General features: G+C 46.4%; 2 protein-coding genes across 2 annotated transcripts in view; one reads left to right on the top strand and one right to left on the bottom strand.

The window, feature by feature from the left end:
* Window positions 1-13,947, top strand: part of LOC309563902 (uncharacterized protein) — a gene marked incomplete at its 3' end in the record, with an annotated part of 281,290 nt that extends 267,343 nt beyond the window's left edge. Inside the window, 1 exon segment of the mRNA XM_082268535.1 lies at window positions 13,175-13,947. Within this exon segment, the coding sequence (XP_082124661.1) occupies window positions 13,175-13,947 (773 nt within the window).
* LOC309564430 (uncharacterized protein) overlaps window positions 1-26,937 on the bottom strand; it is a gene marked incomplete at its 5' end in the record, with an annotated part of 504,148 nt that overhangs the window by 411,608 nt on the left and 65,603 nt on the right. The window lies entirely within an intron of this gene.

The following is a 26,937-nucleotide window of genomic DNA, read 5'->3' as shown; positions in this document are numbered from 1 at the left end:
GGAAGATCACACTATCCCCCACCATCATCAGGTAGATGAGAATGTAGGAGAGTGATCCCAAGCCGTAAGAGATATCATTCTTCTATTATTATTTTTTTGTATTTAATATTATTTCTGCCATTTTGTTGGTTTAGGATGAAGATCTGATAAATGTACAAATTGATGTTATAAAGGAAAAGACGTATGTGAGGGGTGATCAGCATTTTACAGAGGAGGTTGGGATGATGGACGCAGATAAAGAGGAAGAAACGTCTCCAGATATCAGCTCGGGTAATTATACAAGAATGGGTTAAAGCTTACTTAGTGATGTTTGGTTGGGTGGTATCATTGATCTGGTTAGTTGTCATAGTTTGGTGTTGTGATTGCACCCAGTTCCACCACAGATCTCTTTGAAACTTTAAAATGCTCGACCAACATAAATGACTCCTGAAAAATACTTTTTTTTTTTTACCTTCCCACATCTCCATTCCTCAATATAACGTCATGTTCCCAACAAATGAGGAGGAGATACTGTACACCATATGAAAGGTCCATCTCCATTCCTCAATATAACGTCATGTTCCCAACAAATGAGGAGGAGATACTGTACACCATATGAAAGGTCCATCTCTATTCCTCAATATAACGTCATGTTCCCAACAAATGAGGAGGAGATACTGTACTCCATATGAAAGGTCCATCTCCATTCCTCAATATAACTTCATGTTCCCAACAAATGAGGAGGATATACTGTACACTAGGGGTGTCAAACTCAATTTCATCGCGGGCCGCATCAGCATTATGGTTGCTCTCAAAGGGCCTGTTATAACTGTAAGATTAGATGTCCAGAGCACCGCACGCTCTCTTACATCCTTACATGAGATGTCAAGAGCCCCCCATCACCAAGAGTCACCCACCCTTCCTTACATCACAATGCACCCCTTACCTTGTGCTGCTGCCAGGAAGAAAATGAGGATGAATCTGGGAAGAACTGCAGGGTCTGGAGGAGGACCAGAAGAGGGCTGGAGTCAGCTTACAGAGTCTGCCGAATGCTGAGACCAGGGGAGGCAGAGACAAGGTGGTGTTGTGGCTGCAAAGAGAGGTGCAGGATCTGCAGGAGTTGTTCTGCCCTCCTCTCTGCTGCAGACTGCTGAGAAGGGGGGTGGGCAAAGACGAGCCTTTCTGCAGCAGCACAGAGAAGCACAGGATCTGGCAAAGGAGTTCTGTCCTCTCTGCTGCCGACTGCTGAGACAAGGTGGGGGCAGAAACAGGGGGGGGGGGTGCCGCAGCTGCAGGAGAGGTGTGAGGGCCACATGAAATGGCCTGGGGGGCCTTGTGTTTGACACCTGTACTGTACACCATATGAAAGGTCCATCTCCATTCCTCAATATAATGTCATGTTCCCAACAAATGAGGAGGAGATACTGTACACCATATGAAAGGTCCATCTCCATTCCTCTATATAACGTCATGTTCCCCACAAATGAGGAGAAGATACTGTACACCATATGAAAGGTCCATCTCCATTCCTCAATATAACGTCATGTTCCCCACAAATGAGGAGAAGATACTGTACACCATATGAAAGGTCCATCTCCATTCCTCGATATAATGCCATGTTCCCAACAAATGAGGAGGAGATACTGTACACCATATGAAAGGTCCATCTCCATTCCTCAATATAGCGTCATGTTCCCAACAAATGAGGAGGAGATACTGTACACCATATGAAAGGTCCATCTCCATTCCTCAATATAACGTCATGTTCCCAACAAATGAGGAGGAGATACTGTACACCATATGAAAGGTCCATCTCCATTCCTCAATATAACGTCATGTTCCCAACAAATGAGGAGGAGATACTGTACACCATATGAAAGGTCCATCTCCATTCCTCAATATAACGTCATGTTCCCAACAAATGAGGAGGAGATACTATACACCATATGAAAGGTCCATCTCCATTCCTCAATATAACGTCATGTTCCCAACCATAACAGTCATCATTTCAATGGCATTATTACTTAGTGATGTTTGGTTGGGTAAGGTTGTATCATTGATCCATGTCAGATCTCTTTTAAACTTTGAAATGCTCGACCAACATACACTGCTCCAAAGAATGAATGGAACACTTTGAAATGTAAAATATTTTATAAAATATTTCACCTATAAAAGGAAAATCTTTCCCATTCACCATATATACTTATGGTCACACGCAGGAAAAATAGGATATTATCCGCCCTCAGGTATTGAATCACTCAGGGAACCCCATGTCGGGGAGTTTTCTTTTTTTTTTTTTCCTTGTTCTCAGTTCGTTTCTAACCTTTCATTAACCCCAACAACCAGTACAGTCTTAATGTACACAGGAGTTAAATTACATCTCCTTTTTACTTTTCTACACCGATGGGGGCTGGAGTTTAAGTTCTAAACTTCTTTCAGAAAATTACAGGGTACAACACTGCCACCTACTGGATTGAACAGGATCCAACAATGAAGATCTCCATACAGGCATACCCCGTTTTACGTACGCTCACTTTACGTACACTCCCGATTTTTAACATTGGCGTCTATGGGAAATCTTGGTCAGCTTGTCATGGCACTACTCCCAAGCCATAAGTGACAGGGATACTAAATTTAAGGAGCATCGAGAGGGGACCAAGGACTACAACAGATCCTATTTTGTGGTCGACCAGCTTGCCTAGGTAATCTACCATGTCATAATCCTGGTTCCCCATAACATGCTCCCCAAGTTTGGTGTCCTTGTCACTTATGGTTCGGGAGCAGTGCCATGTCAAGCTGACCAAGATTTCCTATAGAGCTAGTAGTGTGCTTACATGCATTGAGAAGTGAAAAAAGGGATTGCTTCACTTTAAGTACATTTTCGTTTTACATACATGCTCTGGTCCCATTGTGTACTTAAAAGTGGGGTATGCCTGTATATCACTTTCCTTTTCAAAACATCTACTAATGCTAGTCTCCATCAAAAAACCTTACCAATCTAACGGGCCTTAATTTAATGTCAATTAACGCAAGAGGTCTCAACAGCCCGTATAAGCGTAAAGCTCTATGGAATGATATTTTAAAACATGACAGTGACATTGTCTGCATACAAGAATCTCACTTTGCAGCAAACAAAGCATCAAAACCCTCTCATCACAAGTTTCCGCATATCTTTGTCTCCAACAACGCCAAGAAAAAGAAAGGAGTTATCTTAGCAATAAAAGACTCTGTGTCCTTTCATCCTCTGGAAATTAAAACTGACTCTCAAGGAAGATTCATCATACTAGTAGGAACTATTGAAAACTCAGAATATACTTTAGTCATGACTGCTGATAAGCTTAGGCATATTCTGACCAGGTATTACCAACACAAGACCTCGCCCCCCAGAAAAGACACACAGACTTGTTTAAGTTGGAATAAGGCCCCGTTCACATAGGGGCGACGCTACTTCGCACCGCGACCTCGGAGCGGCCGCCACGGACTTCATAACATTGAAGTCTATGGCGGTCGCCTCCTGGTCGCCCCAAAGAAGCTCCGGACCCTTTTTCTAAGTCGGAGCGACTTGTGACGCTCCTATTAGAACGGGTCCACAGCTTCCCTATGGGAGGCGACCTACGGCGACCTGTGAGGCGACCAGGTCGCCTCACAGGTCGCCTCAGTGTGAACCGGGACTTAGGGTAAGGCCACAGCTTTATTGAACTTATCAACTGTAACAATATTAAATTACCACATAACGATGCCAGTCATGGTCTATACCGTGAGCATCAAAACAAACATAGATAGTCTAATAGGCCTGTGTCCACCATCAGTGCGAGACAGGCATTAAACTGATCCCAGACTTAAACTTGAGGGCATGACTTATAAAAGAATATTCATCGCTGGCAAGGTAAAACCGCCAATAAAGCTGTGACAACTTCTCAACGGGCGGTTGGTTGGGCAACTCTTGTGACATCAGAAACTCCTCAGAGTCGTGGCACGTGCCCTTGCTTAGCCCCTTTTCTAGAGTTCAGGCTCCACCTCATCACCTCGTGTCTTAATGGCCAATCCTGTCAAATCCACCTAAACTCCCCATTTATCACGACGGCCACATAGCTGCCAAGCTTCCAGCAGTCAAGGCTCCCTTTCCCTAGATCATAGGTCTGCAACCCGCGGCTCCGGAGCCGCATGCGGCTCTTTTGAACATTTTCCGTGGCGGATGACAGCGAGGGGAGGAGGCGCACTGTGCGCCCCGACACTCCCCACTGTGGCGCTGTCCTGGCTGTGACGTCGCGTGGGGGGCAGTGCGTGCGTTAGTCACGCACCGTCCCGACCGTCCCGATGTCACCTTCCCGCCCGCTGTCGGAGAGGAGGGCAGCGGCGCGCATGCAGGACGAAGAAGACGTCAGCAGCAGCAGCACGCCAAGCACCAGTGTGAGGCAAGTGAAGTGATGCCTCGGGCCACACACTGCTTTGAAGGGGGCACACACGCACGCTGGTCTCTGCATTGAAAGAGGGCATGTATGTTGGTCACTGCATTGAAAGGGGCATGTATGCTGGTCACTACATTGTAAGGGGGCATGTACGCTGGTCACTACATTGAAAGGGGCATGTACGCTGGTCACTACATTGTAAGGGGCATGTACGCTGGTCACTACATTGTAAGGGGCATGTACGCTGGTCACTACATTGTAAGGGGCATGTACGCTGGTCACTACATTGTAAGGGGGCATGTATGCTGGTCACTACATTGTAAGGGGCATGTACGCTGGTCACTACATTGTAAGGGGCATGTACGCTGGTCACTACATTGTAAGGGGGCATGTACGCTGGTCACTACATTGTAAGGGGCATGTACGCTGGTCACTACATTGTAAGGGGGCATGTACGCTGGTCACTACATTGAAAGGGGCATGTACGCTGGTCACTACATTGTAAGGGGCATGTACGCTGGTCACTACATTGTAAGGGGGCATGTATGCTGGTCACTACATTGTAAGGGGCATGTACGCTGGTCACTACATTGTAAGGGGGCATGTACGCTGGTCACTACATTGTAAGGGGCATGTATGCTGGTCACTACATTGAAAGGGGCATGTATGCTGGTCACTGCATTGAAAGGGGCATGTACGCTGGTCACTACATTGTAAGGGGGCATGTATGCTGGTCACTACATTGAAAGGGGCATGTATGCTGGTCACTGCATTGTAAGGGGCATGTACGCTGGTCACTACATTGTAAGGGGCATGTACGCTGGTCACTACATTGTAAGGGGGCATGTACGCTGGTCACTACATTGAAAGGGGCATGTATGCTGGTCTCTGCATTGGGGTATGATCATTGGGCATAGCAAATTTTGCTATGGGGCCCTGTGATTTCTAATTACGCCCCTGTTTTCAACCCCCCGGTAGGTTTTTGTAGGTTTTGCGGCTCCCAGTTTTTATTTTTCCTTCGGAAACGGGTCCAAGTGGCTCTTTATGTCTTAAAGGTTGCAGACCCCTGCCCTAGATGATGTCAAGGGGCCTTCAATATCTATACCCCCAACAAAAACCCTCATCAGTTCATAAAGAAAGTAATATCGAAGGCACGGAAAATACAGAAGGGACACCTTATTATATGTGGAGATCTTAATGCACCATTGGACCCCCTTATGGACACCTCCAAGCAAGAACACACTAAAAGAATTGGCCTAAACAGTATTTTCTCTAATGAGGGTATGTATGATCCCTGGAGGTGCCTTCACTCCACCGAAAGGGATTACACATATTACTCCCATGTTCACAAATCTTATTCCAGAATAGACGATTTTATTACAGACAAATTATTATTGCAGAATATAATCAATGCTCAGATACACAATATCTCTTGGTCTGATCATGCCCCTATAACAATGGAAATCAAAATAGGACAACCCTGTACCAATAGCAGAGTATGGAGAAACAACACTTATATCCTTTCCCAAGAAAAACATTTGTCCATGCTAAAAGAAAACCTTAACCACTTTACCACCGGAGGATTTTGCTGTCTTCTGTCCAGGCCACTTTTTGCGATTCGGCACTATGCGACTTTAACTGACAATTGCGCGGCCGTGCGACGCCGTACCCAAACAAAATTTGCGTCCTTTTTTTCCCACAAACAGAGCTTTCTTTTGGTGGTATTTGATCACCTGTGCGATTTTTACTTTTTGCGCTATAAACAAAAAAAGAGCGTTTATTTTGAAAAAATAACAATATTTTTAACATTTTTTTATATGAAATCCCCCCCCCCCCCAAAAAAAATGTAAAAATCAATTTTTTTTTAAATTTTTGGCCAATTTGTTTTCTGCTACCTATGTTTGGTAAAAAAAAAATTGCAATAAGCGTATTTTGATTGGTTTGCGCAAAAGTTATTGCGTTTACTAACAAAGGGAAAGATTTCTGTCATTTTTGGTGTTTTTCTTTTTAACGTGTAATGGCGGCGATCTGCGATTTTTTTTTTTTGCGGGACTGCGACATTGCAGCGGACAGATCGGACCCTTGACTGACATTTTTGACACTTTTGGGGGTACCAGTGACATTACTGCAGTAATCAGTGCTATAAATATGCACTGTTACTGTAAAAATGACACTGGCAGTGAAGGGGTTAACTTTATTGGAGAGGGAGGGGTTAATGTAGGCCTGGTGCTTACTAACGTGTGGGGGGGGGAGGTGACTGAGTGACAGAAGGACAGATCGGATGTTCAGCTATGCTGAACACTCCGATCTGTCAGTCCCTGTCACTTAGGAGATCCGCCCGCTCTGTTTACACAGGCGGGCGGATCTCCTCACTCGATTCCCCGACGGTCGGGGCAGAGCAGCGGCGATCGCCGCTGCTCCTCCCCTGGCCCGACTCCCGCTGTGAACGAAAACAGCGGGAGCGCGCCTCCGGCGGCGCGCGAGCGCCGCCTACAGGGGGAGGAGTCCAGCGACGTAGGTCTACGTCGCTGGACGGGAACGAGCCACTTTGCCGCAGTACGCTCCATGTGAGCGGTCGGCAAGTGGTTAAAGAATTCTTTGTAATTAACGAAAATGACTCGGTGGAAAAGGTGTTCTTGTAAAGCCTATGTTAGAGGTCTACTGATCCAAGTAGCCGCTAGGGAAAAAAAAAAAAGAAAAACGACACAATAAATAAAATATTAAAGGATATCTCGGTACTAGAAGAAAAACACAAAAATACCCCTAATGATATAAAACTAGAACAACAACTCAATAACCTCAGAACAGATTTAAGAATAATTTTGATAGAAGATCATGATAAATACTTAAAAAGACTGAAGCTAAATTACCACTCCCAAGGCAACAAAGCTCGCAAACTATTGGCTAACCAACTACGCCAACGACAAATTTAAAAATAAAATTTGCAAAATAATTCATCCTAAATCAGGTAAAGTAAGTTATAACCCCCAGGAAATAGCTGATACCTTCTCAGAGTATTATGAATCCCTGTATAATCTTAAAGAGGACCTAAACACCCATCAACCCACATCTGAAATGATATCTGACTTCCTAAAAACAATAAACCTACCTGAAATATACCCCAAAGATCTGGAATCACTCAATGCCCCAATATCAGAGTCAGAAACCCTCAAAGTTATTAAATCATTACCCAAACACAAAACCCGGGATTGATGGATTGTCTGGAGAATATTATCAAGCCTTCAGCGACATCTTATCTCCGTATCTGACCAAATTATTTAACCAAGTAGCCAAATCTGGAAAATACCCAAAAGAGATGTTAGAAGCACTAATAATTACCTTTCCTGAACCAGGAAAAGACCCAACCTCACCCATAAATTATAGACCTATATCATTACTCAACATGGATATAAAAATCTATGCAAAAATATTAGCGAACCGATTAAATAATATAACATCATATCCAGGGCTTTTTTTCAGCAGGAACGCGGTGGAACGCGGTGGAACGCAGTTCCGGCACCTCCAGCACTGAATATATGTAATAGCAAGGGGTGTGGGGTGTCTTGGAGGGTCTCTTGATGCTGGCTGCTTGGGGATCTATTGTCACTGGTAGGGATCTGGTATTGTGCGAGGGTCTATTGTTGCTGCTGGTGGATCTATTGTTGCGGGGGGGTCTTATGTTGTTGGTAGGAATCTCCTGTTGAGGTTGAGGTCTATTTTTGGCTTATCCATTTATACTGGTTGCAGGGAGAGCCATTGTTGGAAGTAGTGGAGGGGGTCTAATGTTGCTGGGGTGGACCTTTTGTTGCTGGGTCAGGGAATTTTGTTTTGTGTGGGAGGTGGTTAGGGGGTGGAACCAAGGGACAGTGCTTAAGAGGTGGGTAGGGGGTGGAACCAGGGGACAGTGCTCAGAGGTGGGTAGGGAGTGGAACCAAGGGACCGTGCTCAGAGGTGGGTAGGGGGTGGAACCAAGGGACCGTGCTCAGAGGTGGGTAGGGGGTGGAACCAAGGGACAGTGCTCGGAGGTGGGTAGGGGGTGGAACCAAGGGACAGTGCTCGGAGGTGGGTAGGGGGTGGAACCAAGGGACAGTGCTCGGAGGTGGGTAGGGAGTGGAACCAAGGGACCGTGCTCAGAGGTGGGTAGGGGGTGGAACCAAGGGACCGTGCTCAGAGGTGGGTAGGGAGTGGAACCAAGGGACCGTGCTCAGAGGTGGGTAGGGGGTGGAACCAAGGGACAGTGCTCAGAGGTGGGTAGGGGGTGGAACCAAGGGACAGTGCTCAGAGGTGGGTAGGGGGTGGAACCAAGGGACAGTGCTCAGAGGTGGGTAGGGAGTGGAACCAAGGGACCGTGCTCAGAGGTGGGTAGGGGGTGGAACCAAGGGACCGTGCTCAGAGGTGGGTAGGGGTGGAACCAAGGGACAGTGCTCAGAGGTGGGTAGGGGGTGGAACCAAGGGACAGTGCTTAGAGGTGGGTAGGGGGTGGAACCAAGGGACAGTGCTCAGAGGTGGGTAGGGGGTGGAACCAAGGGACAGTGCTCAGAGGTGGGTAGGGGGTGGAACCAAGGGACAGTGCTCGGAGGTGGGTAGGGGGTGGAACCAAGGGACCGTGCTCAGAGGTGGGTAGGGGGTGGAACCAAGGGACAGTGCTTAGAGGTGGGTAGGGGGTGGAACCAAGGGACAGTGCTTGGAGGTGGGTAGGGGGTGGAACCAAGGGACCGTGCTCAGAGGTGGGTAGGGGGTGGAACCAAGGGACAGTGCTTAGAGGTGGGTAGGGGGTAGAACCAAGGGACAGTGCTCAGAGGTGGGTAGGGGGTGGAACCAAGGGACCGTGCTCAGAGGTGGGTAAGGGGTGAAACCAAGGGACAGTGCTCAGAGGTGGGTAGGGGGTGGAACCAAGGGACCATGCTCAGAGGTGGGTAGGGGGTAGAACCAAGGGACAGTGCTCAGAGGTGGGTAGGGGGTGGAACCAAGGGACAGTGCTTAGAGGTGGGTAGGGGGTGGAACCAAGGGACAGTGCTCAGAGGTGGGTAGGGGGTGGAACCAAGGGATAGTGCTCAGAGGTGGGTAGTAGGTGGAGATAAGGGGTGACTCAGAAGGGGGGAGTTCCTGCACCTATTCTCCAAGAAAAAAAGCCCTGATCATATCTCATTGGTCCAGACCAAGTAGGTTTCTTTAAAGGAAGACAAGCCCCTGGTGGTACTAGACAAATGATAAATCTAATTAATCATATAGAAAATAGTCCAACTCCCACTATTCTCTCAGCATTAGATGCGGAGAAAGCTTTTGATAGAATGCATTGGAAATTTATTTCTAAAACACTTGAAAAATTTGGCATCAAAGGATTTATACACTCGGCCATTATGGCTTTATACTCACAACCCTCAGCTAAAGTGTTCTCCTCAGGATTAATATCCAAAAGCTTTAATTTGACCAATGGAACCAGACAAGGTTGTCCACTATCCCCAATAATATTCTCATTAGCAATAGAGCCTTTAGCGGAATATATACGCACTAACCCCGATATTAACGGCATGAAAATAAGGCAATATGAACATAAACTGGGGCTATTCGTAGACGATATTATACTAACAATGACAAACCCCGACACATCTTTACCCACGGTTCAAAAAATACTAGATCAATATAGTAAAGTCTCCTACTACAAAGTCAAGCCTACAGTATATTTACTGCTGCAGTCAGCCGCTCCTGGGAAAACCGACGTAGATCTACGTCGCTCGCCCAGGAGCCTGTAGGGGGCGAGGGCGCGCTCCCGCCCCCGCTCGTTCACAGGCATCCCCGCGCGTGTGACCGGCGGCTCCGATGTCCTCCGGCCACTCGCAACCTCCCGCAGGAGAGGGAGAAAGGCAGGCGGCTGATGTAAACACAGAGGCTATGCGATCCTGCTATGTATGTCTCTGTGGTTACATCACAAGCCACGCCCCCCCCCCCCCCCCACAGTTAGAATCACACCCCTAGGGATACATTTAACCCACTGATCACCAATAAAGTTAACCCCTTCCCTGCCAGTGTCATTTTTACAGTAACAGTGCATATTTTTAGCACTGATTACTGCAGTAATGTCACTGGTACCCCCAAAAGTGTCAAAAATGTCAGTCAAGGGTCCGATCTGTCCGCTGCAATGTCGCAGTCCCGCAAAAAAAATCGCAGATCACCGCCATTACACGTTAAAAAGAAAAACACCAAAAATGACAAAAATCTTTCCCTTTGTTAGTAAACGCAATAACTTTTGCGCAAACCAATCAAAATACGCTTATTGCGATTTTTTTTTACCAAACATAGGTAGCAGAAACCAAATTGGCCAAAAATTTAAAAAAAAATTGATTTTTACATTTTTTTGGGGGGGGGAATTTCATATAAAAAAATGTTAAAAATATTGTTATTTTTTCAAAAGTGTCAGTCAGGGGTCCGATCTGTCTGCCCCAATGTCGTAGTCCCGCAAAAAAAAAAAAAAAAATCGCAGATCGCCGCCATTACTAGTTAAAAAAAAACAATAGAAATTACATAAATCTTTCCCGTAGTTAGTAAATGCAATGGACTGGGTAATGTGTTAGGATCTATACTGGTATGGACTGGGTAATGCGTTAGGATCTATACTGGTATGGACTGGGTAATGTGTTAGGATCTATACTGTTATGGACTGGGTAATGTGTTAGGATCTATACTGGTAGGGACTGGGTGATGGGTTAGGATCTATACTGGTATGGACTGGGTAATGTGTTAGGATCTATACTGGTATGGACTGTGTAATGTGTTAGGATCTATACTGGTATGGACTGGGTAATGTGTTAGGATCTATACTGGTAGGGACTGGGTAATGTGTTAGGATCTATACTGGTATGGACTGGGTAATGTGTTAGGATCTATACTGGTATGGACTGGGTGATGGGTTAGGATCTATACTGGTATGGACTGGGTAATGTGTTAGGATCTTTACTGGTATGGACTGTGTAATGTGTTAGGATCTATACTGGTATGGACTGGGTAATGCGTTAGGATCTATACTGGTATGGACTGGGTAATGTGTTAGGATCTATACTGGTATGGACTGTGTAATGTGTTAGGATCTATACTGGTATGGACTGAGTAATGTGTTAGGATCTATACTGGTATGGACTGGGTAATGCGTTAGGATCTATACTGGTATGGACTGGGTAATGTGTTAGGATCTATACTGGTATGGACTGGGTAATGTGTTAGGACTGAAAGGATGCCACATAGTTTGATGGAAATGAAAATTATCACCCTACAGTAACCCCGAAAATCAAAGTGAAAAAATGATGAAGCAGGCGAGTCCATTTTGGTGAAATGTCATTGCAGCGACTCAGAATGGTCCTCAGTAGTGTGTATGGCCCCCATGTGCTTGTATGCATGTCTGACAATGTCAGGGCATGCTCCTAATGAGATGACGGATGGTGTCCTGGGGTATTTCCTCCCAGATCTGGACCAGGGCATCACTGAGCTCCTGAACAGACTGAGGTGCAACCTGGCGCCATCGGATGGACCGAAACAGAATGTCCCAGAGGTGTTCTATTGGATTCAGGTCAGGTGAGTGTGGGGGCCATTCAATGGTATCAATTCCTCCATCCTCCATGAACTGGCTGCATACTCTCACCATATAAGGCCGGGCATTGCTGTGCACCAGGAGGAACCCAGGACCCACTGCACCAGCATAGGGTCTGACAATGGGTCCAAGGATTTCATCCCAATACCTAATGGCAGTCAGGGTGCCATTGTCTAGCCTGTAGAGGTCTGTGCGTCCCTCCATGGAGACGCCTCCCCAGACCATCACTAACCCACCACCCAACCGGTCATGCTGAACGATGTTACAGGCAGCATAATGTTCTCCACGGCTTCTCCAGACCCTTTCACGTCTGTCACATGTGCTCAGGGTGAACCTGCTCTCATCTGTGAAAAGCACAGGGTGCCGGTGGTGGAGCTGCCAATTCTGGTGTTCAATGGAAAATGCCAATCGAGCTCCACGGTGCCGGGCAGTGAGCACAGCGCCCACTAGAGGACGTCGGGCCCTCAGGCCACCCTCATGAAGTCTGTTTCTGATTGTTTGGTCAGAGACATTCACCCCAGTGTCCTGCTGGAGGTCATTTTGTAGGGTTCTGGCAGAGCTCATCCTGTTCCTCCTTGCACAAAGGAGCAGATACCGGTCCTGCTGATGGGTTAAGGACCTTCTACGGCCCTGTCCAGCTGAAACTGATTAACAACCCCCTCTGCTACTTCACTGACCAGATGAATATCCCAGGAGTTTCCCTGACTTGATGCTATACTCTGATTATAAAGTGTTGAGCAGTGTATATGAGTGTGGAAAACTCTTGGTAATTTTTCTTGTCTTCTGACAGACGGACTCTGTGGTGGGAATAGAAGGACATCGGAGGAAGATGTGACTACAGAAGATAATGACATGGCATCTTCTCCAGAAGTAAATCCCGTTCCTCATAATATACATGACAGACCTCACCATTGGAGGAGATCATTGGAATCTCCTGATACTTCACATAGTCCTCTAATATCTGACAGTGCCGACGGGTGCGGGAAACCATCTCATCTCAGGGAATCTTCTTTAGATCATAAAGGGGTTCATACAGGAAAGAATTCATTGTCATGTTCAGAGTGCGGGAAATGTTTCAAAAAGAAAAAAAACCTTCTTCAGCACCAGAGAATACACACAGGGGAGCGACCTTTTTCATGTTCCGAGTGCGGGAAATGTTTTAAACAGAAAATAAGCCTTCTTAGCCATCAGAGAATACACACAGGTGACCTTCCCTATTCATGTTCAGAGTGTGGGAAATGTTTTAGTAGAAAAGCAGACCTTCTTAAACATAAGAGAATACACACAGGTGAGCGTCCCTATTCATGTTCTGAGTGCGGGAAATGTTTTACTCAAAAAGCATCCCTTCTTAAACATAAGAGAATTCACACAGGGGAGCAATTCTATTCATGTTCCGAGTGCGGGAAATGTTTTAATCGTAAAGAAACCCTTCTTCGCCATCAGAGAATACACACAGGGGTGCGTCCCTATTCATGTGCAGAGTGTGGGAAATGTTTCAATTGTAAAGGAAGCTTTCTTAGGCATAAGAGAATCCACACGGGTGAGCTTCCCTATTCATGTTCAGAGTGCGGGAAATGTTATAATAATAAAGGAACCCTTCTTAGCCATCAGAGATTACACACAGGTGAACCTCCCTATTCATGTTCAGAGTGTGGGAAAAGTTGTAATAATAAAGGAAACCTTCTTAGCCATCAGAGAATACACACGGGTGAGCGTCCATATTCATGTGCAGAGTGCGGGAAATGTTTTAATCGGAAAGGACACCTTCTTAGGCATCAGAGAATACACACGGGTGAGCTTCCCTATTCATGTTCAGAGTGCGGGAAAGGTTTTAATTGTAAAGGACACCTTCTTCGCCATCACAGAACACACACGGGTGAGCGTCCCTATTCATGTTCAGAGTGCGGGAAATGTTATAATCAGAAAGAACACCTTCTTATGCATCAGAGAATACACATAGGTGAGCTTCCCTGTTAATGTTCAGAGTGCGGGAAATGTTTTAACCACCTAAGGACCAAGCCCATTTCTGACACATGTGGTTTACAAGTTAAAATTAATATTTTATCTAGAAAATGACTCGGAACCCCCAAACATTATATATATATATATATTAGTAAAGGCTCTGGAGAATAAAATTGCGGTTGTTGCAATATTTTTTTGTCACGCGGTATTTTCGCAGCGGTTTTTCCAATGCCATTTTTTTGGAATAAATACATTTCACCGCGTTTAAAAATAAGTAAACAGTAAAGTTATCCCATTTTTTTGTATAATGTGAAAGATGATGTCACGCCGAGTAAATAGATACCTAACATGTTCCGGTATAAAATTGTGCACACCCTCGGAATGGCGACAAACTACGGTACATAAAAATCTCCATAGACGACGCTCTAGAAATTTTTAGCAGTTACCAGTTGAGAGTTACAGAGGAGATCTTTTCATTTAATTATTTCTCTCACTCTGGCGATCGCGGTGATACCTCACATGTGTGGTTTGAACGCCGTTTTTATTTGTGGGTGCAACTTACGTATGCGTTTTCTTTTGTGCGTGAGCTCACGGCGATGGGGCGCTTTACATTTTTTTCCCCTATTTGATGTATTGAACTTGTTAATTTTAGCACAGTTGTTAAAAAAATAAAAAATAAAAAAAATCTGATGACTTTTATTGGTGTGAGAAGGAATGTAAACATCCCTTGTGACAGTAATAGGAGTGACAGGTACTCTTTATGGAGGGATCGGGGGGAGGGAGGAATGTGACAGTAATAGGAGTGACAGGTACTCTTTATGGAGGGATCGGGGGGGGGAGGGGAGGAATGTGACAGTAATAGGCAGTGACAGGTACTCTTTATGGAGGGATCGGGGGGGGGGAGGGAGGAATGTGACAGTAATAGGCAGTGACAGGTACTCTTTATGGAGGGATGGGGGGGGATGTGACAGTAATAGGCAGTGACAGGTACTCTTTATGGAGGGATCGGGAGGAATGTGACAGTAATAGGCAGTGACAGGTACTCTTTATGGAGGGATCGGGGGGGAGGGGGGAATGTGACAGTAATAGGCAGTGACAGGTACTCTTTATGGAGGGATCGGGAGGAATGTGACAGTAATAGGAGTGACAGGTACTCTTTATGGAGGGATCGGGGGGAGGGGAGGAATGTGACAGTAATAGCAGTGACAGGTACTCTTTATGGAGGGATCGGGAGGAATGTGACAGTAATAGGCAGTGACAGGTACTCTTTATGGAGGGATCGGGGGGAATGTGACAGTAATAGGCAGTGACAGGTACTCTTTATGGAGGGATCGGGGGGAATGTGACAGTAATAGCAGTGACAGGTACTCTTTATGGAGGGATCCGGGGGAGGGGGGGAATGTGACAGTAATAGGCAGTGACAGGTACTCTTTATGGAGGGATCGGGGGGGGAGGGGGGAATGTGACAGTAATAGGAGTGACAGGTACTCTTTATGGAGGGATCGGGGGGAGGAATGTGACAGTAATAGGCAGTGACAGGTACTCTTTATGGAGGGATCGGGGGGAATGTGACAGTAATAGCAGTGACAGGTACTCTTTATGGAGGGATCGGGGAGGAATGTGACAGTAATAGGAGTGACAGGTACTCTTTATGGAGGGATCGGGAGGAATGTGACAGTAATAGGAGTGACAGGTACTCTTTATGGAGGGATCGGGGGGGAGGGGGGAATGTGACAGTAATAGGAGTGACAGGTACTCTTTATGGAGGGATCGGGGGGAGGGGAGGAATGTGACAGTAATAGGTAGGGAAAGGTACTCCTTTATGGATGGATCGGGGGGAGGGGGAATGTGACAGTAATAGGCAGTGACAGGTACTCTTTACGGAGGGATCCGGGGTCTAAAAGACCCCAAACCCCTCCCCCACACTTCACTGCATTTTTGAATAGTGACAGATGTTTGAATTCGGCGCCGTCGTGACGTCGAATTTCTCGGACTTGACGTCATGCCGACGCTTCCGGTTTACTACTTCGGAGACCCGAATGGAGCTGTGAAACCACCACAGTCCACTCGGGGTTGGTTTACACCCGCATCGTCCTCTGACCCGCTGTGGGGTTGGCAGGCAGCTGGGAGCCCTTATGTTAACCCTGTAAAGCCCACGCCAGTACGCCGCAACCGTATGCATCGGGGCTGTTGCGGCACAACCCCATTCAGTTGAATAGCATTGCCCAATGTGACCGGGGGGTGTGAGGTTTGCAGCAGCCGCAAATTGCAGTGCCATGTGTACCGCCCCATCCTGCTGCCATTTAAGGTTAAGTTGGTGGTAAAATCATGACTCAACTGTCTACCTTTACCGATCCCTCCCCACATGAGGCAACAGGCAGGAAATCATGACAATCCATTTGGCAACAAGTGGGCAATCATCAGAGTACATGGGGCAAGAGATGGACAATCATGGCAATACATGAGCTTGATTTATTGAAGTAGCCGGCTTTTTATTGGTCCAACCAATGTATGATTATTAATACATTTGACACATTTGTTAATTCTATTATAGAAGATTTAAGCTTTATTTTATTCATATCATTTACTGCGTGGTAATCGCTTATTCTGATCTTGTCCAATAAAAACGCTTCGTACAATATTCTGTGCCGAGTCTTCTTTTTTACCAATGATTAGATGATCGGTGATTGGAATGTGATCAGTTCATAGAGAGTCATCCATTGGGGTTTTATTAGTGAGATGGAGAGTGCATAGTTGCCAACATTTGCCATACCAGTATAGATCCTAACACATTACCCAGTCCATACCAGTATAGATCCTAACACATTACTCAGTCCATACCAGTATAGATCCTAACACATTACCCAGTCCCTACCAGTATAGATCCTAACACATTACCCAGTCCATACCAGTATAGATCCTAACACATTACCCAGTCCAAACCAGTATAGATCCTAACCCATCACCCAGTCCATACCAGTATAGATCCTAACACATTACCCAGTCCATACCAGTATAGATCCTAACACATTACCCAGTCCATACCATTATAGATCCTAACACATTATCCAGTCCATACCAGTATAGATCCTAACACATTACCCAGTCCATACAAGTATAGATCCTAACACATTACCCAGTCCATACCAGTATAGATCCTAACACATTACCCACTCCATACCAGTATAGATCCTAACACCTTACCCAGTCCATACCAGTATAGATCCTAACACATTACCCAGTCCATACCAGTATAGATCCTAACACATTACTCAGTCCATACCAGTATAGATCCTAACACATTACCCAGTCCATACCAGTATAGATCCTAACACGTTACCCAATCCATACCAGTATAGATCCTAACACATTACCCAGTCCATATCAGTATAGATCCTAACACATTACCCAGTCCATACCAGTATAGATCCTAACACATAACCCAGACCATACCAGTATAGATCCTAACACCTTACCCAGTCCATACCAGTATAGATCCTAACACATTACCGATTCCATACCATCCTACACATTACCCAGTCCATACCAGTATAGATCCTAACACATTACCCAGACCATACCAGTATAGATCCTAACACATTACCCAGTCCATACCAGTATAGATCCTAACACATTACCCAGTCCATACCAGTATAGATCCTAACACATTACCCAGTCAATACCAGTATAGATCCTAACACATTACCCAGTCCATACCAGTATAGATCCTAACACATAACCCAGTCCATACCAGTATAGATCCTAATCCATTACCCAGTCCATATCAGTATAGATCCTAACACATTACCCAGTCCATACCAGTATAGATCCTAACACATAACCCAGACCATACCAGTATAGATCCTAACACCTTACCCAGTCCATACCAGTATAGATCCTAACACATTACCGATTCCATACCATCCTACACATTACCCAGTCCATACCAGTATAGATCCTAACACATTACCCAGTCCATACCAGTATAGATCCTAACACATTACCCAGTCCATACCAGTATAGATCCTAACACATTACCCAGTCAATACCAGTATAGATCCTAACACATTACCCAGTTCATACCAGTATAGATCCTAACACATAACCCAGTCCATACCAGTATAGATCCTAATCCATTACCCAGTCCATACCAGTATAGATCCTAACACATTACCCAGTCCATACCATTATAGATCCTAACACATAACCCAGACCATACCAGTATAGATCCTAACACCTTACCCAGTCCATACCAGTATAGATCCTAACACATTACCGATTCCATACCATCCTACACATTACCCAGTCCATACCAGTATAGATCCTAACACATTACCCAGTCCATACCAGTATAGATCCTAACACATTACTCAGTCCATACCAGTATAGATCCTAACACATTACTCAGTCCATACCAGTATAGATCCTAACACATTACCCAGTCAATACCAGTATAGATCCTAACACATTACCCAGTCCATACCAGTATAGATCCTAACACATAACCCAGTCCATACCAGTATAGATCCTAATCCATTACCCAGTCCATACCAGTATAGATCCTAACACATTACCCAGTCCATACCAGTATAGATCCTAACACATTACCCAGTCCATACCAGTATAGATCCTAACACATTACAGAGTCCATACCAGTATAGTCCATACCAGTATAGATCCTAACACGTTACCCAGTCCATATTATCCTAACACATACCAAGTCCATACCAGATATCCAGCATGAGATTTTTCCCATTGAGGATTGAGGTCTGTTTTCATTTTTTTGAGCAATATATATATATATATACACATACACACATTTATCTAGAGCTAGAAAACTATATATATTTATCAATTAACAGGTGTAATAATTATATCTATAAAAAAAACATTATTAATAGTAGTAATTAATGGAGTGTGAGGCCTTGTCGGAAGGTGCCTTGCCTCCCCCTGCTGGCGGATTTTGGAAAGTGCACCATGCTGACACCCTGCCTCCGGTGACACGTTAAATTTGCGACAGACGGGAAGAGTGAGCAGGCACAGAGAGAGAGACAACCTGCTGCCAGAACTACAACACCTAGCTGGCGTGAGAGCGACACTGTGTGGCACAAAATAAAAAAATAAAAATATAAATTTGTAAATTACCCGGGACAGGCTCCTATTTGCCGGGATTGTCCCGGGAAAAACGGGACAGTTGGCAGGTACGAGAGTGGAGAAGGCACCACATTGACAGCCATTGGAGCCCTAAACTTTTTGGCAACCTGTCTATGACATTAGTCTTCCAAACTCTATCTCACTGAGCTAAGGCCAGAAGAGTTCCAGGAGTTCTTCTCTGTCCACAGTTCCCAAACCAAAAGGAGACATCCACCACATCTTCAATCTTAAGGCCCTAAATGTCCTCAGCTGGGCCCAGGAGTTCTCCATGTAATCCACCAGGTCATAGCCTCTCTCTTTATCAGGGAGACTTTTTTCTTTGACCACCCCACGTACGTCAGCTGCATTTCTGGGTTTGGGTCATGCACACGTGCAACCGGCGCCCAGCGTGGTCCAGCAGACACGGTGTCCGTCAGCACCCAGTAATCGTTCCCGGGAGAGGCAGAACAGTGGTCTGCCAATGTAAACAAGGCAGATCACCATTCAGCGTTCCTTACTTAAAGATAAAATGTTGCCGTGCGTGGCTAAAGTGTTCGGGTTTGGCTTGAAGAAAAGGTGGCAACCCGAGCTTCCTGTGTGTTTCTGCTAAGCAGGAACACGGATCTCTGCCTTCCCACAGTTAAAGCACCTCCCCCCACAGTGAGTAAGCACTCCCTAGGAAAAACATTTACCCCTTTGATTTCCCCCCCTGAAGTTAACCCCTTCCCTGCCAGTGTCATTAGTACAGTCAGGGCCAGATTAACGTAGGGGCTATTGGAGCTGCAGCTCCAGGCCCCTACCTTTTATATAGGCCCCGGGTTGGCCATATTCACTGTTACCGCTCTTCTGTCACTTGTAAACACAGAAGTCTGGCTTCTATGCTCGCTTCCCCAGGCAGCTCCCTCAGAACCTCCCCACACAGCACGAAGGCCGGACAAGGAGGGACAGTTGCCGATGCATGGATGTGTTTATGGGCTTCAGAGACAGCATCCCATGTTGAATTAGGCATGCATGGCTGCACCCTTCCTCCTCTGGGTGCATGCCAAGGCACGGCCCTTAAGGCCCTTCAAAATCCTCAGTAACAAGCCCATGATGCTCTTAATCCGGCCCTGAGTACAGTGACAGTGCATATTTTTTAGCACTGATCACTGGTCCCCAAAAAAGTAACCGTTAGCTGTACGATTTGTCCACCGCAATGTGGCAGTCCCGCTATAAGTCGCTGATCGCCGCCAGTACTAGAAAAAAAAAAAAATAAATAAAATTCTATAAAAATATCCCACCGTTTGCAGACACAATAACTTTTGCGCAAACCAATCAATAAACACTTATTGGGATTTTCTATTTACCAAAAATCCAAAAATATGTAGCAGAATCATATTGACCTAAATTGACATCAAATCTATTTGGGTACATTGTCGCACGACCGCATAATTCTCAGTTAAAGTAACGCAGTGCCCCATCGTTGGTGTCATTGGGAGAAATTCTGCCTCATCATTGATGTCAGTGGGAAAAATTGTGCCCCAAGGACCAGATAAAAGCAAGCAAAGGGAATCTGACCCCTGGGCCGCAGTTTGGAGTAGGGATCGACGGATTATCGGCAACACCAATATATCAGGGGGGCGATATGCACTTTCCTTGATATATCAGAATCGGCCCCGGCGGTTACCAATATTGCCGTGACGTCATCACGTATGTTGCGCCACGTGCCTCCGCGCACTGGGAGTCCGGGACAGCTTCTGCGGCCTTTTTAGGCCACCTCCCTTAGCCTAGTTTTAGAGTCTCACAGTGCGCACACTTGGTTACAGCTGCCACAGCCACATGCTGGAGTCTCTGCAGTGCACAGTCGGGACAGTGAGTGATTCTTCTCAAATCAATCATACAGTACAAGTACGGTGACCAGTCACAGTGCACAGTGTGTAACACAGCCGCTGCGGCCACCCACCCACAGCTGCTGCCCGGTGCCAGCCAGCCACCCGCACACACCCACAGGCCTGTACCAGCCAGCCACAGGCCCTGCCTGTACCAACCAGCACACAGGGTGCCAGCTAGCCAGCCACCAAAGGGTGTCAACCAGCCAGCCACCCACCACACATGGTGCCAGACAGCCACCAAAGGGTGCCAGTCAGCCAGCCACCTAAGAGGGTCAGCCAGCCACCTTGCCACCAAAGGGTGCCAGCCAGCCACCCAGCCACCAAAGGGTGCCAGACAGCCACCCATCACAGGCTGCCAGCCAGCCACCCACCAAAGGGTGCCAGCCAGCCAGCCACCCACCATAGGGTGCCAGCCAGCAACCCACCAAATGGTGCCATCCAGCCACCCACCAAAGGTGGTCAGCAAGCCAGCCGCCAAATGGTGCCAGCCAGCCACCCACCAAAGGATGCCAGCCAGCCACCAAAGGGTGCCAGCCAGCCAGCCACCCACTGAAGGGTGCCAGCCAGCTAGACACCAACCAAAGGTTGCCAGCAAGCCACCCACCAAAAGGTGCCATCCAGCCACCAAAGGGTGCCAGCCAGCCAGCCACCCACCAAAGGGTGCCAGCCAGCCAGCCACCCACCAAAGGGTGCCAGCCAGCCACCCACCAAAGGGTGCAAGCAAGCCACTCACCAAAGGGTGCCATCCAGCCACCAAAGGGTGCCAGCGTGCCAGCCACCCAAAGGGTGCCAGCCAGCCACCAAAGGGTGCCAGCCAGCCAGCCACCCACCACAGGATGCCAGCCAGAGAGTGAGGACATGATATAGGAGATGGTCAGAGACTGAGGACATGATATAGGAGATGGTCAGAGACTGAGGACATGATACAGGAGATGTTCAGAGACTGAGGATATGATACAGGAGATGGTCAGAGACTGCAGACATGATATAAGAGATGGTCAGAGACTGCAGACATGATACAAGAGATGGTCAGAGACTGCAGACATGATACAAGAGATGGTCAGAGACTGCAGACATGATACAGGAGATGGTCAGAGACTGCAGACATGATAACGACAGACCCCTTCCTCCCCCCGTTTTTCACCCCGTTTGGTATTTAAGTTGTTGATGACTAAGAGTGCTCGCAGTACAAGTGTGACTGGCACTGGTCTAAAAGTTTCCTTGTTTGGAATTGGAAACTATATAAAGCTGTGGCCTTGCCCTTTCCAACTTAATCGTTGTAAGAGTGTTTTTTTTATGGGGAGGGGGCAAGCGGAATTGGTCATTAAGCTAACATGGTTACTGGACCTATGCACCTCAGTAATCATGAAGGCCTCTTGATCCCTTTAGGGAAAGAGAGCCTTGATTGCTGGGGGCATGGCCAGGGGGCTTGGTTTAAGCAGACTGGATTGGACAACGGATTGGATGGAGCCTTGGGTATGGGGTTGGGCCTGAGCTCAGATAAATACCTTTCCCAAAGGAATTCTGGGTCTTTTAGAAGAACGTGGCTGAAGAGCTGCCCACCCCCCGCCCCAATTTCAGGTGGTATGTCACAGCTGTTTTGGCGGTTTTGACCTTGCCAGCAGTTAAAATGATGGCAATGGGTTATGCCCTGGTTTGTAATTTGGGGGGTATGCTGTCTGTCCCTGCACTGATGGTAATGACAGACCCCTTCCTCCCCCCTTTTTTCACCCCTTTTGGTATTTAAGTTGTTGATGACTAAGAGTGCTCGCAGTACAACTGTGACTGGCACTGGTCTAAAAGTTTCCTTGTTTGGAATTGGAAACTATATAAAGCTGTGGCCTTGCCCTTTCCAACTTAATCGTTGTAAGAGTGTTTTTTTATGGGGAGGGGGCAAGCGGAATTGGTCATTAAGATGGTTACTGGACCTATGCACCTCAGTAATCAAGACAGAACTAGAGCAACCATTTACCTTGACTGAGTTAGAGACTGCCCTGAAACAAATGAAACCTGGTAAAAGTCCCGGTCCCGATGGACTCACGGTTCAATACTGCAAATGCTTCTCAAATATCCTTCTTCCCCAGCTACTTAATACACTTAATACACTGCTGGACACTCCAACCCCCCTAGACCGCCTCCTCGAAGCGCATATTATGGTCATACCTAAGGAAACCAAGGACCCCCCACTTACATCCAATTACAGACCAATTTTGCTTTACTCTATGCTAAAATGTTAGCCAACAGAATGCTCCCTATTCTTCCACACCTGATCTCCTTAGACCAAGTAGGTTTTATGCCAGGCAGAGAAGACAGAGACAATACGATCAAGGCCCTGAATCTACATCATTGGCTCACTTCCTCTAATCAACAGGGCTTCTTTCTCTCGCTTAACGCTGAGAAGGCGTTCAACAGGGTGGTATGGGATTACATGGCAGCAGTGCTTTGATCAATGGGGCGGTGTGCTAGTATTCTGGCTCTATGTTCTACCCTGTCCACCAGGGTGAGAGCTAATGGCCACCTGTCAGATGCTTTCCATATCACCAATGGGACGAGGCAGGGTTGTCCCCTCTCCACCTTGGTGTTCATAATGACTTTAGAACCTTTCTTAAACAGACTCTGGGCCAACGTGAATATATGGGGCATTACGGTAAGAGACAGAGAATACAAAGTGGCAGCTTTTGCCGATAATGTGCTTCTTTCTTTTTGTACATCACGGGACACAGAGCAATAAATCATAACATATGGGTTATATAGCCACCTATAGGTGAAGGACACTGGCAAACAATTAGAATTGATGACCCCCTATGTAACCCCTCCCATACAGAAAGTACCTCAGTTTTTTTCGCCAGTGTCTAAAAGGTGAAGGTCGCTGGGGAGAGTTGCTCCATATGTTTGTTATGTTTCAAAGAAGAAGAAAGAAGATTTTGTTATCGTACCCCAAACAAAGATCACTGGATCTAAGGGGTTAGCTATCGGATCCATCTAAAACAGTCAATGGGCTAAAAAGATGGTACCCAAGCCATCCTCGCTGTCCTTTTTAGGCGCTGGACCCTGGGATACAGACCCTTGGAATACCAAACCCCAAAGGCTCTCTGTGCAGGGTGCTCTACAGGTCCAAGGCCGTGGCCCCTCTTATATAGAGGACCCAGTCCTTGAAGGTCTCTAAGCCCATGCTCACTGTGAAGAGTGAAGATTGGATTGTTGCTTATAGCAGTTTCCTGCGGCAGGACTGGTGAGTCCATTTTAAATATTTACACAGCAAAAAAAAACCTTAAAAGGTTAAAAATTGCAAGACTGTAAATATTTTATGTTCCCATTAATAAGATTACAGAGACTTGTGCCAAGTGTATTTCTGCTTGTATTTACATTGTAGCAGGTTTATGCAAAGTATGTTTAAAGCATATTGTTACACTGTTTGTTACCCTGAGCTGATTACCTGAAAAGTATCAGCTGTGACAAACAAGATTCAGCCTAAGCTGCTCTCTCCTCCATTTGATTGTTGTGTTAGCCTTGGGCATAAGCGTTCGCATGTTCACCTTTGCTGGATAGCGTGTCGCGTGTCTATGGCATACGCCTATTCGCGCGCGTGGGGCAATCTTCACATTTAAGTACAGGCATACGCCGTGTGGTGGGCGTGTTCTGATCCAATTTGGCGTGCACGTGGACGCCACGCACCACGCGGCACATACATAAAAGGGCATATTCTGCAAGGAACTGTTTCCAACACACTAGCCTCTGCCAGGCTGAAAGGGGACACAGAGCAGCATCAGCTGGGTTGTGTGAGTCCCTGTAGGTGTATGTTACTGGCACTAATAGGTCCTGTATCTTAGGTAATCAGTGTTGTGTGTATAAGGCTGTATAAGCTTGGCACAGACCTTGAATACACTTTAAAGGTAATACCTCAAGTTTGTCTTGCTATAAAGCAATGTCTGCCCGAAAAAGGGCTGGAGGGAGCACAGTTGGAAAGGGCACTGTGATGCCACCGTCAGGCCCTGAAGATCCTAGTCATGTTTCCACTGTGACTACTCCTCCTGAGAAGCCATCTTGCCAATCTGAGCCATTACAGTTGTCAGGCATAGTAGCTATGTCGTGTACTTCTGCCACAGCCTATGTTACCAAGGACGATTTGGCATTGGCATTTGCCAGCCTAGAGGGTAGGATTGCTGACATGATTGCAGCACCACATGGAGGAAAGAAGCGCGTTAGATCCCCCTCTTCTGAGCCGCCCCCTGAATCAGTTCAGGATTGGGCAGAGGATGTGGAAGATTTAGCTGGGGGTGACCCTATAGAAGGTCAAGCTGAAAGTTCCACTTCCAAGGAGTCAGAGAAATCTCTATCAGCTTCTCAATCCCAGAGATTATTTATCCAGTCTCTTGTGGAGATGGTCCGGGCTGCGTTTAAACTCCTGTCCTTAGAGACTACTGAAACCTCTTTTTCCTCCCTAGGCTCATTGCACCCTCCTCAGAGTCCTCGGTCATTTCCCATGCATCCACTCTTGGAGCAAGAAGTGTATAATGACTGGGATCATCCAGATAGGATATTTGTTCCTCCTAAAAGGTTTTCATTGTTATATCCTATGGAAGATACATTTTATAAGAGATGGAAAATTCTCACTGTGGATGCAGCATTTCTTCGGAGAAGAATTTAACCTGTCCTGTGGATAATGCCCAGGTTTTTAAAGATCCAGCGAATAAAAAGTTGGAATCTTTATTTAAAGCCTCCTTTGCGGTTGCAGGTTTTGCAGTAGCAGCCATATGAGCGTGTCAGTCTTTGAAAGACCACATGAAGCGAGTGGCCAAGAAAGTTCCTTCTCAAGGAGAGTCTGTGGAAGATCTGTCAGATCTACCTCACACTTCGTGTTTCGCAGTAGATGCTCTTACAGACTCCATAAGACAAATGTCATAGTTTGCTCAGATGACAATGCATATGCGCAGAATCCTTTGGTTAAAGAGCTGGTCTGTGGAATTACCATGTAAAAAATTTCTGGCTAGCTTCCCCTTTCAGGGAGAACGCCTTTTTGGTGATGATCTGGATAAGTATATCCAAAAGATCTCGGGGGTGAAGAGTACGTTGCTACCTGTAAAGAGGAGGAGCAGGCGTCCTTCCTTTAAGATCCCCAGCACACATAATACCAGTGCTTCCAGATCCAGGCAATGACGACGGCCTCAACTCTCTGCATCCGGACTCAAGCCTTCGGGGCAAGGTCAGAAAAATCCCTGGGCCCAGAGATCAGCCAAGTCTTCCTCTAAGCCCACTCAGTGAAGGGGCGCCCCCACTTGCCTGGGTGGGTGGATGGCCCCTGCAGTTACATAGTTAGTGAGGTTGAAAAAAGTTCATCCAGTTCAACCCATAATGTGTGTGTGTGTGCTGTTAACCGTACATTGTATACCCCTTTATGTTGTGGTCTTTAAGGTGCCCATCTAACAGTTTTTTAAACTATCGATGCTCCCTACTACTATTGCTTGTGGAAGAGAATTCCACATCCTTGCTGCTCTGACAGTAAAGAACCCCTTACGTAGTTTAAGGTTGAACAGTTTTTCTTCTAGTTTTAGTGAGTGGCCAGGGGTCTTATTGTATTCCCTTTCTCTGAAAAGTTTTTTTTACTGATGCTAGGGTCATCAGTACAGTATTTGTACATTGATATCATATTCCCTCTCACCGTCTCTTCTCCAGAGAGAATAAGTTCAGTGCTTGTAGACTTTCCTCATAGCTGATGTCCTCCATTCCCCTAATTATTTTTGTTGCCCTTCTCTGGACTCTCTCCAGTTCCAGCACATCCTTCCTGAGGACCGGTGCCCAGAACTGGACGGAATACTCCAGATGTGGCCGGACCAGAGTCTTGTAGAGTGAGAGAATAATCTCTTTATTTCTGGAGTAAATCCCCTTTTTTATACATCCCAGTATTCTGCTGGCTTTGCTTGCAGCAGCTTGGCATTGCATGCCACTGCCAAGCATGTAGTCGATTAGGACCCCCAGGTTCTTTTTCATCTTAGATTCAGCC

This window comes from Pelophylax lessonae (genome assembly GCF_965119305.1).
Source record: "Pelophylax lessonae genome assembly, chromosome: 9".
In the NCBI taxonomy this organism is placed as follows: domain Eukaryota; kingdom Metazoa; phylum Chordata; class Amphibia; order Anura; family Ranidae; genus Pelophylax; species Pelophylax lessonae.
The sequence above is the reverse complement of the archived record's forward strand: the minus strand, read 5'-3'. Positions and strand labels throughout refer to the sequence as shown.